Source organism: Python bivittatus, unplaced genomic scaffold, assembly GCF_059951505.1.
Source record: "Python bivittatus isolate LINGU-HERP-01145 unplaced genomic scaffold, Pbiv_v1 ctg000850_np1212, whole genome shotgun sequence".
NCBI lineage: Eukaryota > Metazoa > Chordata > Lepidosauria > Squamata > Pythonidae > Python > Python bivittatus.
Window position 1 is genome coordinate 65,784,812 of NW_028277112.1, and position 17,177 is coordinate 65,801,988.

At 40.9% G+C, this 17,177-nt stretch overlaps 1 protein-coding gene across 9 annotated transcripts in view; it reads right to left on the reverse strand.

Annotated features, from left to right (window-relative positions):
• FRMPD1 (FERM and PDZ domain containing 1) overlaps positions 1-17,177 on the reverse strand; it is a 76,558-nt gene that overhangs the window by 4,893 nt on the left and 54,488 nt on the right. For 8 of the 9 annotated variants that reach the window (XM_025172815.2, XM_025172786.2, XM_025172798.2 and 5 more), the window contains 6 exons: positions 13,305-13,431; positions 12,020-12,115; positions 2,430-2,612; positions 2,307-2,342; positions 1,438-1,585; positions 33-785 (listed from right to left, as the gene is read on the reverse strand). In XM_025172815.2, coding sequence (XP_025028583.1) covers positions 33-785; positions 1,438-1,585; positions 2,307-2,342; positions 2,430-2,612; positions 12,020-12,115; positions 13,305-13,431 — 1,343 coding nt within the window. The remainder of the gene's footprint in view (positions 1-32; positions 786-1,437; positions 1,586-2,306; positions 2,343-2,429; positions 2,613-12,019; positions 12,116-13,304; positions 13,432-17,177) is intronic. The other variant, XM_025172811.2, reaches the window with a different exon arrangement.

Here is a 17,177-nt window from a genome sequence, read left to right on the forward strand (position 1 = left end):
AGAGCTACCCCAGGGATTTTCTTCTTCCTCACCTGCTTGTGGCTCTGTTGGGGCCATCCCTTCAGTTGCATCACAGAAGTTATCAACTGAATTGGTGTGGTCAAAGACGTGAGCCTGGCCCTCACTGATTCTTTCAGGGTCTTCAGGCTCCTGCAAAGAGCAGCTCTCAGGGCTGCCACTCTGTGTGTTCTTCCCTGCACTGCTGGCTGGAGAGAGATTGGCACAGAGGCTGTAGTACTCCATGGTGTTGCTTTTGGCCAACTTGGACTCTAGAATACTCACACCATTTTCTCTTCTGGATTCCTCTTCTGGCTGTGGAAGCCCGAGGGGTGGCAGGAGGAAGGAAAAGAAATTTTCTTGTAACGTTCTGCTTCCCTCATCTCCATCTGCACCAAAAAGCATCTTGTCGTTACTTGCCAATTTCTGAAGAGCAGAGGGACAAAACTGAAAAATCTCTGGCCTGCTTGCTGAGCACGCTTCCAAATCATCCTCTTCCAGGGCATCCAGAGAGTCACTTGAGCCACTGGACTTCAGCCCCCTGCTTTCGGTGTTGGCCGAGTCAGAGGCTTCTGACAGGCTATCGCTCATGTTGTACCCATTGCAAAAGCTCATTCCTTTGGCCTCCAGGTTCTTCTTTTCTTGCTCCAGCCCTTGCTGCTCCCCTTCCTCCTCAATCGGGGGACTAATACTGCTGTACTTGGGCGACTGTGTGTCTGAGAAACGGTCCAAGGATGAATCTAGCTCAGAAGATTCTTCAGAGTCACTGCAGGTTCTAGATTCATATCCTGCAAGTCCAAACACATACAGACAATTTCCTTGGAGTTGCACCCTGCTTCCAACCTAACTTAGGACACAGATGAAATAAAAGGTCCCTGAAAGGGCTCTTAAAATGAGTGCTCAGCCATGTGTGAAAAAGAATGCCTCTGAACATAACCAGAATACTGTTCTCAGCAGCATCATTTGGATAGCCAAAGGATAACAGGAACTGTCTAAGTGAAGTTTTTGAGGTTCTGTCTTAGTGTCTGGAGGCTGTGGGGATCTGGGCGGGGGAGGGGGGAATAGGCTCAGGCTCAAGTCAAGGAAGACTGAGAATAGTGACTGCACGCAAAATTCTGAGAATGTGCCTTGAATGATAACTATGAAGTTGGTTCATGCACCAGTTCAAAAAGGTGAAATTAGATGACTTCACATTCAAATGTGGCAGAAACATCTCCCACATCCTTTCTGTAAATGACCATTTCAATGGTGTCTCTAAATATCCCTTTGCTTCTGCCCACACAAATGAAGAGAAAAAAAGCTTTCTGAGAAAATAAATAAGAACAGACTGAGTGATACCACTGTGCTAAATACTTGCACGTATTTCTAGCAACAGGTGTGCTATTTAGCCTGGAAGACTCCTCTCACTCCTTTACTTATTTAAGGAAACTTGCTTTTTACCTTCCTCAGCAGAGAATCGGTGCATTTGAGGTTTTCTCTCCCCCCAGATGAATATGGAGTTGCTTGAATCTACAAACATCCTGTAGTAACCACTGATGAGACAAGCCAGGTCTTTGGCGCTGTTTGACTCCAGCAGCACAGTGAGTACCTTTCAAAGAAGAAAGGGGAAACACCACAAGCTGAAACACTCTTGACAGCGAGAGTAAATTTTCAGTCGAAAAGTAACAACCTGATACTAGATCATGCTGTTACCAAAACAAGGAACTGATGGAAACACCCAAAGAGAATCATTTATGGCCTTAGAAACTAGAGCTGGCAAGAGAAAAAGGCACCACCAATTTGAATACTGAATATTGGTCTAAGTAGAGCTCACATTTGATACACAGTAGTTGCTGGAATTCTTTCGTGATCACTTCTTAGCTTTTCCATAGCAAAACTACCTTATTAGAAGTTCCTGGATTCCTGGGTGTGTGTTTAATTGATTCCAGCCTAACCTGCCCAGAGCAGACTTCTACGTCAGACTTCCCAAATATCATGCCCTCCGTATCTATTGGACAACAATTACCAATAGCATAAGAGGAGAGAATAGAATAAAAAGGTATCCCAGCACTTTCTGATTTATTCACACATTCAGATCTTACGTACATAAAGAGGATTTATGCATTCCAAACTGCAATTTTATGCTGAAAATACAAACTCAGGAAGCCAGAGAAAACAATGCAATAACAGGTCTAGTAAAGTGAAATAATACCATTCAACACAGTGTATAGGCATAAGGAAGACCATGATAAACTATTAAAATAAGCCTAGAAAAGTGCTGTTTGGATCCTAAAATTTGACAATCTTGGGCTAATGGCCACTGATTTTACCTGATAAAGTGGCTCCTTTTCTTTCTTTCTTTTTTTCTGTTAAAAATAGAATTACACATTTTGGGAAATGACTTAAAATTAATCTCCAATCAATACATCAAAATTGTTAAGAATTATAATTACCTTTATATCTTGGAGGTAGATCTTTACCATGCTAACTTTGTCAGATTCTTTAGTGAGTTCCAGTCTGCTTATGTTAGCAAATTCCGCCAGTATGGCTACAACGTTGAGTTTGCTATTAACCACTTGACTGATTCCATATTTGGCTCCCACCAGCAAGGCAATACATGATTCTCTGTCCTGTAGCTTCATGGGGGAAAAGTAGCTTATGATCAAACTTGGAAAGGAACAAACTCATGCCTATGCATTTAATGGCTACAATAACACATTAACAATTTGGACACGTAAATCAACCCTCACAGATGAAGTACCACAATCTGAACGTTCATATCATTATGTTTCAATACACTTTAGCCTCAGACATTTTTGATAAATTCAGAAGCTCTTTTAATAATGTTCTATACTAGCTAACAGTTAACATTTTCTCATATCCTTACTTCTGCTGAGAAGGAACAATAGACACCCAGCAAAGAATTGGATCCCAAAGAGGCGAGGAGTAAGTATCTGGACTTGATCCCAGTCCTGGTCACTTGAAACAGATACAAGCTGAGTCGACAACTGCAGCAGAATGAAGAGCCAGTGAGTAGACCGGCTCTTTGATAATTCCTCTCCAGACAAGGAGAGGACTTGAGATCACCCACAAATGCTCCAGACAGTTGCCCCTTGCGAGAAGACTGCAAGACAGCAGTCTCTGGCAGGTTCAGAGCTCGGGGAGATGAGGGAATAGACATCTTGCTCAAACCACGCTTGGTGCCTTCAAAAGGACGCTGGGTTTGCATACTTCCTTTTCTAATCACTTTCGGAAATTGCTTGTTAACTGTTTTTCAGCTATTGAGAGCCTTTGGATTGATAAGTTTTACAGCACCGGGTGTAAGAGCCGCGGTACTCAATTCCCAATGAAAGCAACTGTCATTGCAACCAATGCAGGTTCAAAGGAAAGTTCATTTATTGGAAAGTAGCGAACAGCTCTAGAAGCATACCTGGAACTGAGTCCCGTGTGCACCAAAACTTAGTTTTACCTCACTCCAATTCCACCCCCCCCTTCTGTCTTTGAATCTCTCTTGTGCATGTCGAAGATTCTCTCCGGTTCTCACGTTGGTACAAACGGGCATTCCTGAGAGCAAGATAACAGTACATCTATGCCTAACGGTTAACCTTCCAACCTTCCCTCCCTTCCTCCCCTTCACTGTAATGGCAGAAACGAAGCAAGCGAACTAGCAGTGCAAGTGACTGACTGCAGGGATTCTGACACTGGGTGAGTTTCCTTCAATCCTTAGCGAATGAAGTTTTAACTACAAGTCTAAGAACTTGCTTTTTTAATAAACAGCAAAAGGGTGATTAAAACTTTGATTTTAGAAAGTTACAAAATGGACTAAGGGTCCAGATAAATTTGAAATAAGATTTTGGAATTAATTATAAAGAATCCTTCCCATGGGAAATGCTTTTGTTTTGAAACATATTAAGATAAGATGTTCAAAACTGGACACTAGAGGAAACTAGAGGGAACTAAAGATTACAATTAAAGAATGTTTAAACTCGATTTACAATTACAAAATGAAGCAAAATATTTTAACATTGGACATATTGAAGAATATTTTTGAACAATGGACCCAGAAGTTAATTTTAAAAGTGTCTGCCTCTATAGATAGATTGTGTCTAAAATATGTTATGGAAAAGGAGCAAGTTCTACCTGACAAGAGCAAGACTGAGTTGAAAATGAATTTCTACAAGAATTACATGGAAAAAGATGTAACACTAGCCATACAAAAGAATGATGTCTTAATAATTAAAAGGGATATACAAACAACAAACCAAGAGAGTGACCTGGATAATTTTCCTATATTGGATTTACAAAACAGGCTTGTTAAAGCTTTGAAGAATTTTGTGTGAAGGGACAAAGAAAAAATGAAAAGAAATCAAGTTCAACATTATTTGAAGGGACTAAAGATTAAGATTGTTAGAAGTAAAAGGGAGGAATATAAAGATGGTTTATTTGATCAAGGTTAAAATAGATATGTTGTTATTTCTGATAACACTTAATGGACTTTTGCTGACACCAGGACTGAAATGATGGCATTTTATGTATTTATAGATAAGAAATGGCATATGGAAAGAAGAGATCATTTGTTGTATTTTAAGAGAAGATGATAAGTTACTAAAATTGTTTATACTTGTGATGAAGGTGGGACATCACTTTATATATTGCTTTTCTTTTTCTTTACTATATTCTTATTTTTCTTTCTTTTCTATTTCTCTATTTTCCTCCTTTTTTCTTTCTTTCTGCACCTTCTACTTTCTTTTTATTCTATTCTTTTCAGTTGTATTAGTTTTTACTGTTGTAATTACAATCTTAAATAAAATTACTATTAAAAAAAAGAAACAGATACTGCATGGGGATGTCACAGGGTAGCCTGAGTGACTACCCACTTCTACTCCCCCTCTCCCAAAAAACAACAGCACACAACAACCGAACAAACCCAATTATAGAGAGATTAATTATACCCACTGAGAAAGCCTCCTTACTCCAATAGGGCCAGAGTGCATCGGGTCATATTCTTTGAGCTCTATCTTTTAATCATGAGGGGGGCTATACCTTAACCTCCCTTCCCTTCCCTTCCCTCCCTTCCTTCCTTCTTAAATTTATATGCCGCCCATCTCCCCCAGAGGAGATTATTTTTTTTACAGGATTTTTGCTTTGCTTTCTTTCTCTTTTGTCATGGCTGAGTTCACACCACAGAATAAGTCACAAAAATAAGCAGATCACATTTTGGCTTAGGGCATTTCTACATTGCAGCCTTAAACTGTGGGATTTCCATGTCCAAACTGGTTGAAAAAAAAAAAAGCTGGCTTAAGAGAACCATTACTGGATTTTAATTCCTTCCTCTGTTTTGGCCCTAGTGACAGCTTGATGTTCTGCCTGGATCATATTTATTATGGCCCTGATTGGTGGGTTCTTCTACTTCTTTAACCCCCCTGGTAGGAGAAAAAAAGTGTGTGTGTGGGGGGGGGGTGAGGAATCCATCATGTTACATTTTTTCCCTCTCATAGGGGCTAAAAGGAGAAAGTGACAGACATCTTGTCAATTTCATCTGATTTTTTTTTTTTAAAAGTCAACTTCACCTTTTTCCTGATGTATTACTGAATTTGGAAAAAAATCAAGAAACTCTGCTTTTCACTATTCTGTGGATGAATTTGTAACCCCCCCCAAAAAAAAACATGGCTGCAGAGAGTGGTGACCAGTGACCAGAGGTGAAACAAAGATGGACTGGAGATGACCAGATGAACTTTCCAGCCACAGGACTCAGCAGTAACAAACTGGAGCATAGCATCAGGCAAATCAGACAGCACTGCTTGAGCCAGCACAAGTCAGAAAACTTTTGAAGCATAACAAAAAAAAGACCAGTAGAGATTACCTTCCAGGTGGGCTAGGTATGGTAGATGATATTGTGTCTGCAGCTGTCAAGAAATAGTCAGTGGCCTGGACTTCCAGGGGAGGCGCAGGGAACTGAAGATGGCTCTGTGAAAGTGGAGCCGATGACTGCAGCAAAGACCAATGAACCAGTGAGGAGACCAGTTCCTTGGAAGCTCTCTGGATAAGGAGAGGACAGGAGATCACTCACATGTGCTCCGGATGGCTGCTCCTCCTGAAGAGACCGCAGGACAGCAATTTTCCACAGGTTTGAGTGCCGGGAGCTAACAGGATTAGCCATCTTGCTCGCAACCACAGCAGAGACTTTAAAGGACACTAAGTTCAGATCTCACTTTCTAATCACTTTCGGAAATTGCTCATTAACTACTTCTAAGCTATTAGAGACCTTCACAACGACATATTTTAAAATGCTGGGTGAGTCTGCCTTCAATCCTGAATGAAAGAAAATTTTAATCATAAGTTTAAGAATTTAAAGAATTGGAAATAAACAGCAAAAAAACTAAATAAATTTGATGTGAGAAAGTTATAAATGGACTAAGGATCCAGATAAAATTGGAATATTGAAACTTTTGCAATAAGATTTTGGAATTTTGGTTTTTACAAGACAAAACAAAGATAAGCAATTTCATGATTTCAAAAACTTGGACACTAGAGGGGACTAACATTTTTAGGTAGAGGAAAGATTTACAAACCTGCAAAATGTTGTGAAATGTTCTAACAATGAAAATACTAAAGGAGACTTTTGAAGAATGGAATCAGAAAATAGCCACAATATCAACAATGTCAGTAATGATGTCTGCTTCTATGGATAGACTATGTCCAAAAGATGTTATTGAAGAAATGACAGATGTAAAACAAATTTTATCTGACACGATAGAGATGGTATTAAAAGTGTATTTACAACTGAAAGGCCAACAGAATGACTTGGAAAATGATGTTTCACTGGATTTACAAAAGAAACTGGCTGAGGTTTTAAAATTTAAAAGGAAAATACAAATGGCAAACCAAGAGGGTGACCTGGATAATTTTTTCTTATTGGATTTACAAAAGAGGGTTGTTAAAGCTTGAAGAACTCTGTGTGATGGGACAAAGAAGAAATGAAGAGAAATCAAATCCTACAACAATATTTGAATAAACTAAAGATTAAGACTACTAGAAGTAAAAGGAAGGAATATAAAGTTGGTTTATTTGATCAAGGTTAAAACAAGATATGTTGTTACTTCTGGCAACCCTTTATGGACTTTCTGCTGACACCAGGACTGAAAAGATTATGCTTTATGGATTTGTTTATAGATAAGAGATGGGATATGGGATGAAGAGATAAACGTTTGTAACCTTAGAGGAGGTGAAGAGTCACTAAATTTGTTTATACTTGTTGTGATGAAGGTTGGAAATAACTTATTTCTTTTCTTTCTTTATTACATTCTTACTTTTCTTTCTCTCTTTATTTCTTACACTTTTTACTCCTTTCTATTCTCTTTTCTTTCTTTAAGTTTAGTTTGTATTAGATTTTACAACAACAACAATAATAAAAATAGTCAGTGGCCTGTACTTTTGCTGGGGTAAACAGCTTTTGTGGATGAGCCTTTATTGTGTTCTCTGAGCCTACTCATTATGTTTTCTAAACAATGGTTTAGGTTTAGTATGTTGTTTTGAAATTAAGCAATTGTCATTAATTCAAAACACTGTGGTTATACAAATAACAGCTTACTGTGTTTTATGAATGCGGCCAAAAGTGTTACAAAAGCATTTCAGAAACCTAAATGGGAATTGAACAGCTGACTTAAACATAATTCAATGTTTCATGAAACTTACTGGCCATCTATACTATAGAGAGGAAAGAAGGAAATTACCCAGTAATTGCATTTATGACCTCCAGCACTGGATGATGGTAGCAGGTCTGTTTCTTCTATATTACTGATCAATTGAGGAAATTACTACTTCCACATATTTGCTTTTGATTGGCCATTTTTGGATTATCATAGCTCAGCTTAATAGATGCGATCAAACCATGGACTCTTCACAGTTTGTGGCTTTGAGAAATGCTCACAGCTTTTAAGATGGCCAGCCAAGTAGTTAATTGGCAGGTGAATGTCAGGGCTGGTCCTGGGAATAAATGGGTGGAAGGGAGCAATGGCTTCATCTCAAGGCCTCGGATGGTAGGCCTTCTTGGGCTGCTCCTATCTTGATCTGTTATCCGTACATAGACACACTGATGGGGTAAAGAGTTGAATCCCGACTTAAAAGTATAGACACTCAACCTTTTACCTTCAAACATCCAGCAGTCTGTTTTTCATTTGACTCTATATGTAGCACCATGACTCTTTCCGAATGGTGGTGAAAGAATGGTTATGCTGGGTCTATTTATTCCCTTATCAACCAAAACAGAAATAGTATCATGCATGCCACGTGAGGAAAAACAGATTAGTGGTTATTTCAAGGTGATAGTCAGGAAAGACTTGGCTTGAGATTTCTGAGGCTGATATTGAACTTCAAACCTCTTAAAGTAACTAGGCTTTGTGTACCACAAAGAACACCTTCTCCTATACGTTAAGCATGAACAAAGAAAAGTGTTTCTCAAACTTTCAGCAATCATGGACCACTGTTTCAATTTGGACCAGGCTCTTTCAAGACTAAACAAGGTCTTCCCTATTCCTACCTCTCTCGTTGCCCGCACAATTCCAGGTGCTGGCTGTCAGTTTTAAAGCCTTTCTTGGTTTAGGACCTTTACATCTACAGGGGCACTTAGTTCCACTAGTAACTATCTATCTAATAAGATCAGGTGGAGTGGGTCCTTCTGTTTCCCTTCTCTCTGGAAATGTCATCTCCAAGGACTATGGAAATGAGCCTTTTCAATCATTGTTCCCCTTGTGAAACAGAATTCCCCATATATCTGGATAGCCCTCTTCCTCCTGGTTTTTAGGAAGGCCATTAAACAGGGTTATTCTATCAGGCCCTGGGGGCTGGAATGCTACTCCGTCTGGTACAAGAAGATCTTCTGATTTTTTGTTGGACTGATGAATGGTTCCAGTGCTATATGTATCTTGTGTAATGCTACTGATTTTTTATTGCATTGTTTTGTTTCCATTTTTTTGGAAATTGGGGTGTTCATTATTCAGTTGTTTGCGACTGGAGCAGCCTACTGTTATATGCACATTAAAATAAGTTACACAAATGAGGTAGTGGGCTGATAGCCCATAATATTTTAAATCTGAGATGATGCCTATTTTCCATTAGGATATGTAGTTACTCGTGATGAAAATGTGAGCTAGAGGAGGAAGACTAATAGTTATAATTGTTTTTGTTATTGATTTCCAAGAAGAAATTAAAAATTTTCAATAGCCCTGGGAAGAAGTGGGTGCTCTTTGATTTTCCCTATAATCCAGGAAGAAATTCATTAAAAAATGATAATGCATACAAAATACAATTTGTTTAATGGACACAATGTATACAATTAGCAGCATTCATGTTTTATTGGTGTAAAATCTGAGTCATCTACCTCTGTATTATTTTCTTTGTTAAATCTTCCTCTTGCCTTCCCACCATGAATTCAAGATGGTCCCCCCCTTCCTATCATTCTCAGATTTCTATCAGTAAGGAAGATGAGAGTGACAGCTCACAGTAACAGCTGAGCAGAGACTGGAAGCGGGATCTCCCCAGTCTTGCTTCAACTCATTAACTCCTACGCCATCCTTGGTCTCAGAAAATTGCCGCTCCCTCTTCCTCTCTTTAATGGCATCTGTACATCACATTGGAAGCAGAGAACTCTTGATGACTTAATGCTGCCACACCCTGGGTTGCCTCACTGCAATCAGTATTGCAATCTGTGATGTGCGCATATGCCCTGGCATTTGATCACTGGATTTCATTTTGGCTCACACAGCAAATCAGTTCAATGCTGATCAATAAACACCAAACAACTGCCTTGTTTTCTCTAATCTGTAAGAGATGCAAATGAATGACAAGGGATCTTAAATGTCATCAGAAGCATTTTAAGGCAGAGAGCTAGAAACTCAGAAACCATTCTTTACCTGAATAGGTTAGTCTATAGATGGTGATATGTAGAACAATACAAACATGAATAAACCAGCAAGAGTGTCATTTAGTTGACTGATTCATTATCAAGCACCCCTATATACCACCTCACTATTTCAAATAAAGGACCCTTTATTATCATAGGAGTTAATGAGTTGAAGCAAGACTGGAGAGATCCTGCTTCCAGTCTCGTTCAGCTGTTACTGTGAGCTGTCACTCTTATCTTCCTTACTGATAGAAATCTGATGATGATAGGAAGGAGAGGACCATCTTGAATTCATGGTGGGAAAGGATGTTTCCTTGCATTATGGCATTCCCAATGACCCAGGGAAAAACCACATAAATCACAGGGTGGGGGGCAGCTTTCATGCTGTAGTTAAAAGCAGTGTTAGAAGGCTGAGACATACATTGAAAAAATGCTGTTTTGCTGTAAAAAAGAAATCGTAACCGTTGGGTCCTTGGTGCTCTCTGAGCTTGGATTTTTCTTGCAGACGTTTCATTACCAGGCTGGGTAACATCATAGATGCAAAGGGGAGTGGGGTTTGCTGGCTGTTTATATATAATAGCTTGCCCTGCCAGTCTTGGTGGGGGTGTGGCTTTCTCCCCAATGGTTCCTTGATTAAGGTATGCTTTCTTCCCTGATTGTTTATCTCAGTGTTGTCCAAACTTGGCCACTTTAAGATGAGTGGACTTCAACTCCCAGTATTTCCAGCTGGCTGGGAAATTCTGGGAGTTGAAGTCCACTCATCTTAAAGTGGCCAAGTTTGGACAACACTGGTTTATCTGCTGCTGTTTCTTGCCTATCTGGGTGTTGGCTGCTGGGAAAGGGATGTGTTCTAGGCTGTTAGGGTTCCTTTCTAAGGCTTTTGATTGTGTCTTTTGAATAGTATGTAAATGGAGTTTGGGGGCTACTGATGACTGATTTGTGTGAATGCCAAGCTTCCAGGAATTCCCCAGCGTTTCTGGATTTGGCCTGATCTAAAATGTTAAAAGTTTTTCAGTGGAAACTATGGCCAAGTCTGTCCATGTGTTGCAAGATTAAGGCATTTTTGTCATGTCTTATCTCTGCCAATCGGTGTTTATGGATGCAGTCTGCCTGTTTTCTACCTATCTGTCCTATATAGTGGCTGTTACAGCCCTTACACTGAATGGTGCAGATGACTCCTGTTTTTTCTTCTTTGGTTAATTTGGACAGGGTAAGCTAGTATATGTAAACAGCCAGCAAACCCCACTCTCCCTTGCACTGATGATGTTATCTAGCCTGGTAATGAAATATAGGTAGTCCTCGCTTACCAACTACTTGTTTAGTAACCATTCGAAGTTATGACACTGCTGAAAAAATACATTTATGGCCAATTTATGACCATTTATGACCTTTGCACTGTCCTTCAGTCAGGTGATTGCCATTACAGTCAGTATACATTGTTCTGTGCCTGATCTGTGTTTCTTTCTTTCCCCTCCCCCCTTGCAGAGCGCAAAGATTGGAAAGGAAGGGAATGCAAGAGAGTAAGCTGTTTGTTCTTCTACACCTGTAAAGGAATGTGATTGCTCCAGCAGCCCAGGGCTGGGAGCCACAGGTGTGCTACGCAAACAGCTTACAGTACTCTTTTGAAACCTCTTCCTCTCCAATCTCTCTGCTCTGTGAGGGGGGAAGGGGGAGAAAAAAAGAGACAGGCAGAGGAGAGATTGCCTGCAGAAATCACTTGCTTTTTTTCTTCCCCCCTTGCAGAGCAGAGAGATTGGAGAGGAAGGGATTTCAAGAGAGTAAGCTGTTTGCGTAGTGCACCTGTGGCTCCCAGCCCTAGGCTGCTGGCGCCATCACATTTATTTTCATGTGTAGAAGACAGTAAGCAGGTACTCGAGCATTCCAAAGGGCGGGGGAGTGGTTAGGAGGCAAACAAAAGCCAAAGGTGTGAAGCTGATTGCTCATCAGTTTTGAGCCAGAAAGCACAGTTGCAGTCACATGATTCCCCACCTAGTGACCACTTGGCTTAGCAGCAAAGTTGGGGTCGGTAAGCGAGGACTACCTGTATCTACAAGAAAACAACCAAGCTCAGAGAGCACCAAGAACCCAACAGTTCAACCCTGAACTACATATCTTCTCTTCTATTAGGAATCATAACTTTACCATGAGTGTGACATTAAAGACTTTCCCTCCATAGAGTTTCAGGTCTCCAAGAATCTGCAGGTAACACAATCGCACTTGGGCCGCCGAAAGGTGGTGCTGCAATTGTTGAAAAGCAAGGTTAACACAACCAGATCTTTCTAACTGGTAGGCCAATGGCATAGGCAGTGCTGGAATAATTATGCTTTTCTAATATCTAAGTAAGGGACTGAGGGCCTCTTATGTTCCCATACAGTAAAATTTGGGCACAATAATAGTATGGCAAGCTGACAGTCCCATGACCCTCTTGGGATAGTAGTGGGGCAAATGTTACAGTTGTCCACCAGAATTATGGGGCATCTCTGAATCAGAAATACAGGTAGTCCTCATTTAGTGACTACCTCATTTAGCAACCGTTTACAGTTACGACGGTGATGAAAAAGTAACTTTATGACCAATCCTCGCATTTATACCTTTGCAGGTCTGTAAAGCAAAGGAAAGCTGAAGTAAGATTATAAGCACAGTCTGCAGTTTCACTTAGCGACTGCCTCACTTAATGACCAATTTGCCAGTCCCAGTTGTGTTCGCTAAACCAGGACTACCTGTAGTCTTGTGAACTGTTAGTATTTCTGAAAGCATCACAGAGAAATATTCAGCACAAGAATATTCTGTTGTCTCTTAACTAATAAAGTTATCCCAAGCACTGAACAATACAGTAAAATATGAGATTAGTTGATTCCCCATCGATAAATACAAAACCATAATGTTCAAATCACAAATATAGGCATTATTCGCTATCTTTATCAGTATTGTCCTACTTTTTTTACTGACAGTATATGCATATCCTAAAATTCCCCATGGAACCATCATTGTGTTCTTGGAACATAACTCTTATTATCTCATTAGTTTTTTAATCCAGACACACAAACAGATCAAATCACCCTTTTAAGTCAATGACCGGATCATTTTTATTTACACACGCACAACCCCCTTTGTACACTTTACTGCCCACTGATATTTTCTAGTCCCTCCCAGCGCCAACAGCCGAAGCATCTTCCTCTAGCCCTTCCTGGTCCCACCAACAGAAGAACTGCTTTTATTATTACAGAAACACATTCCCCATTCTTCTTTATTCTTTCCAACAGTAACTGCTGGTATTTGGGAAAGGAAAAACCAGCTTCCAAGGGAGCAAACAAGCGAAGAAAAAAAGCTGAGTTTAAGGATCCCCGGGGCTCTAGCAAGAAAGACAGTGGCAGAGCCAGGTTCCACCAGAAGGTGGCCTTCCCCAGATGCCTTATAGCCTCTTTACCTTTTGCCTTGGGTCCAACAAAAGCTGATTCCTCTTCATGTGGAAGCTAATAGCTTTTTTGATGTCTTTGCCTCTCATGTTTCGGAGCAGAGTTGGGGAGATAAAATTCTCTATTCCCCAGTCCTTCCTGTAGCATAAAGGAAAAAAATAAAAAATAAAATAAACACCCTGAAATGATAATCTTGCAGAACTTGCAGTAACTTGCATCCTGTAATTATTACAGAAGGATTTGGAGTTCAAGGTTGCAATATAGGTTTGGGCAACTGCCTGCCTTTGGAACCAGAAGTGGCGCTGTTCACAACGACAGGCACCCATCCGAGTGGGCAGCCAAGGGGAGCAAATGAGGCGGGTCGTGATGCAAATGACACGAGGATGTGACTTCTGTATTGGTGTCTGATAGATGGTGCAAGTACACAATTGTCTCATTTGCACAATGACATTGTAATGTATGTGTTGTCATTCTGGTATCTCTGTAGCTTGCTCTGGATGCCCAGGCTCACGTGCATGAAGAATGAAAAGTTATCTTTTTTGTGATTTTCCAATGGGGCACTCTAAAATAACCGAAGACCATTTAGGGGTAGCTAGTCATAGGAAAATAAATATACTATTTTTACTGAAAGAAAGAGAAGGACTGTGACACACTCAGTTCCATATGCCAAGAGCAAAGTGACTGATATCCACAGAGAATACCTACGTAGCAAAAAATAAGACTTTGGGGCCAATTCTATTTTTTATACTGAAGAAGGGAAGGGAAGGGAAGGGAAGGGAAGGGAAGGGAAGGGAAGGGAAGGGAAGGGAAGGGAAGGGAAGGGAAGGGAAGTATGCAACTGCAAAACCATACTGTTATGAAGCCAAATCTGTCAGTGGGTCAACACTGTTATGGAATTACCATAAAGAGGAAAATAAGGAATTTTATCACATACACATCTACAAACTGCAGCACTTCTTCATATGTACATGTGCTATAAAGAGCTACAAAAGATCTGGATGGTATCTCTAAGTGTCAGCCCTTTGGGGTAGTCCAGACAAGAAGCACCAACCATGAGTACTAACACTACCTTTATTGTAAGATTACAGTAACAGAATCTTGCAAGTCTGAAAGTACGTCTCTTCCCCCTCGCCTTTACAGTCCCAGAACCTAGGGAGGGTCCCTTCTGAGATGTTTGCCACTTCCCCTTCTTTCTGTGGGCTAAGCTGCCTTTTATCTGACCTTTGTCTAGTTGTCTCCTCCTCCTCCTCCTCTTCTCTCAGAGACATCCTCACAGACCATTACACTAAGATACCAGGGCCAGGTGGAGCTTGGATCCTGAATCTCCCTAATATACCGTATTTTTCCGACTATAAGACGATACTTTTTTCTAAAATCCTTACCCTAAAAACTGAAGGGCGTCTTATTCAAGGAAGTCAGCCGAGAACCGCGCGGTTGCAAAACTGCCCATACTTTGTTTCTGCAGAGCGGCTTCCTCCTATTGCTAGTCTCCAATCACGAGTGAAATAGCTTGTCTCCCAAACAGACTTCCTCCAATCACGAGCCTGATGTAACTGACGTCAGCTGATGCTGAACAAGCCAACTGGAGGAAGGCTGTTTGCAGAGACAAGCTATCGGCAGTTTCACTCGTGCTTGAATGTAATCAGTTGTGCAAAAGAGCCTGGAAATAGAGCTGCAGAGACACGGTTTGGACCTCCTCCCACCGAGTGTATCAGGTCAATGTTACCTAATTACTAAATAAAAATGTGTTCTGCACTATCTTTAAAATATTGATTTTTAAATTTTGGGCTGGAAAAGTGGGGGTTGTCTTGTACATGGGGGCATCTTATTGTCGGAAAAATACGGTAAGTCTAAAATGTAGCCACTGCAACCCACTACTGAAGAAAACGCATTAATGCCTGCTTCATATTGATGACCTAATAACTGTACTTACTGCATATATTCCCTAGGCTTTCCCAAACAACAAACATCAAAGCATGAGACAAAATAAAAAGCAGCATCAACAGAAGCCATCAACCTTTAAGATATTAAAATAAGCCAGACAGAAAAACAATAAAAGTAAGGAAGCCCCAGGGCCAAAGTCTAAAAACCCTTTCCCTTCCCCATCGAAGGGCTGCTCTGGTTTGAGATGGGCTGCTCTTATGGGTGCTAATGTTAAGGGCATTCTGATCATTTGCCAAAGCAAAGCTGATTAACTTCCCAAGTTATTTGCCTTGGTTCCTGCTCCAGAAGCAATTGTACAGTGGTAGTTTTGCAGCACTTCCCTGAAGTGACCAGGTGGAACAGCTTCCCACAGGAGGGAGCCCCTACCTCTTCTTGTCGCCCACCCCCCACCTCCTCCAGGATTCCCCCACCCCCAAATGCGCAGGCACTGCGGCTCTACCGCTTCCACCCTTCCTCATCAAATAGAGGAAGACCTTTTCTGCTTGTTTTTTAATTTCTTTTAAAAAAAACAACCCACCCCACCCAAAAAGTTAACATGGCAAGGCTGAAAAGAGGCCTTCTTTATTTACTGCTCCCATATTGGCTAGTAAGAGCAAACACTGGCCAGCACAAGTAGGGGAAGGGAGGGACAGTGGCTGAGAGCCACCCAGTAGTATGAAAAGGATTATAAGGGGCTATGGTGAGCCAAACACCAACACCAAACTCTTAAGGGCTCACCTGAAAATTAAGAGGGAAATAGCTGGCTTGTATATTCTAGGGCAGTGTTTCTCAGCCTTGGCAACTTTAAGGTGCATGGACCTCAACTCCCAGAATTCCTCAGCCAGCTGGCTGGGGAATTCTGGGAATTGAAGTCCACACACCTTAAAGCAGCCAAGGTTGAAAAACACTGTTCTAGGGGAAGGAGTTTCCATTAAAGAAAGGGCCATTGCTGAGAAGGCCCTGACTGCTATTCTGCCCAGTGGTGTGTTTTATTTCCCATATGATATTATGGGAAATGCTGATATTATATGGGAGAGCTGTCTAAAGAGGAAACAGTAAAAGACTCACCTACTGTATATGGCAGATCACTTCTGAACTCCTTGACTTAATGTCTGATTTAAAAAAAAAAAAGCCTTGTATTTTCCTCAAGAAATTTTAAGTAGAATGAGGGCGGAGCTGGCGTCGTGGCGATACGGCGGGCGATCCTGGGCTCCCAGGACCGCAGCCGATATCTCCTCCCCTGGACGGTCCCGATGGACCTAAGCCGTCCCGTAGAGATGGCGATCGCAAAGGGCGCGTCCCGCGGATCTCAGGGACGCCGCAAGTCCCAGATTGATCCCGGGAGAAGCTCTTGAAGCCGGCGGAGGAGAGGCAGCGAAAATGGCTGCGAAAGCCGGGACAGCTCCAAAGGAAGAAGGAAGAGAGGGGTGTCAACTGGGTGAGATGGACTTTTACTATTCAACTATTCTTAGAGAACACCTTAAGTAACTTAAAGAGATTTTTAAAAGTGAAGAAAAGTGGATTAAGCGGCGAGATTGAGCCTTATAAAAAAAGGGGGGGAAATTTTTTTTCTTTTCAACTTTCCCTTTTTAGTGGAATTGGCAAGATGTTTTTCTCTTAAAAAAATATATTTTTAACTGGATTGGCCTTTTCTTTTTAATACTCAATAACTCTTTATCTTAAGCCTTTTTTTTTGACTAAGATTTCTTTATCGTTATAAGAAATTTATACTTTTTGATTTTGAAATGGGGAAAGTGGAGTTAAGAGAAAGTAAATGAAAGAAAGTTGCACTGCCATCCAGAGGCTCGACATAGTGCTTTTTTTCTTCTATTGTGACGCATGCTCAAGGACCCTGTGCTTTCTAAAAAGATAGTGGGATGTGCATGTTTATACAGGTGCCATCCGTAACTATAAACAAGAAAGCGGAGTTGAAAGCGATTTTGAAAATATCAAGATGGAAA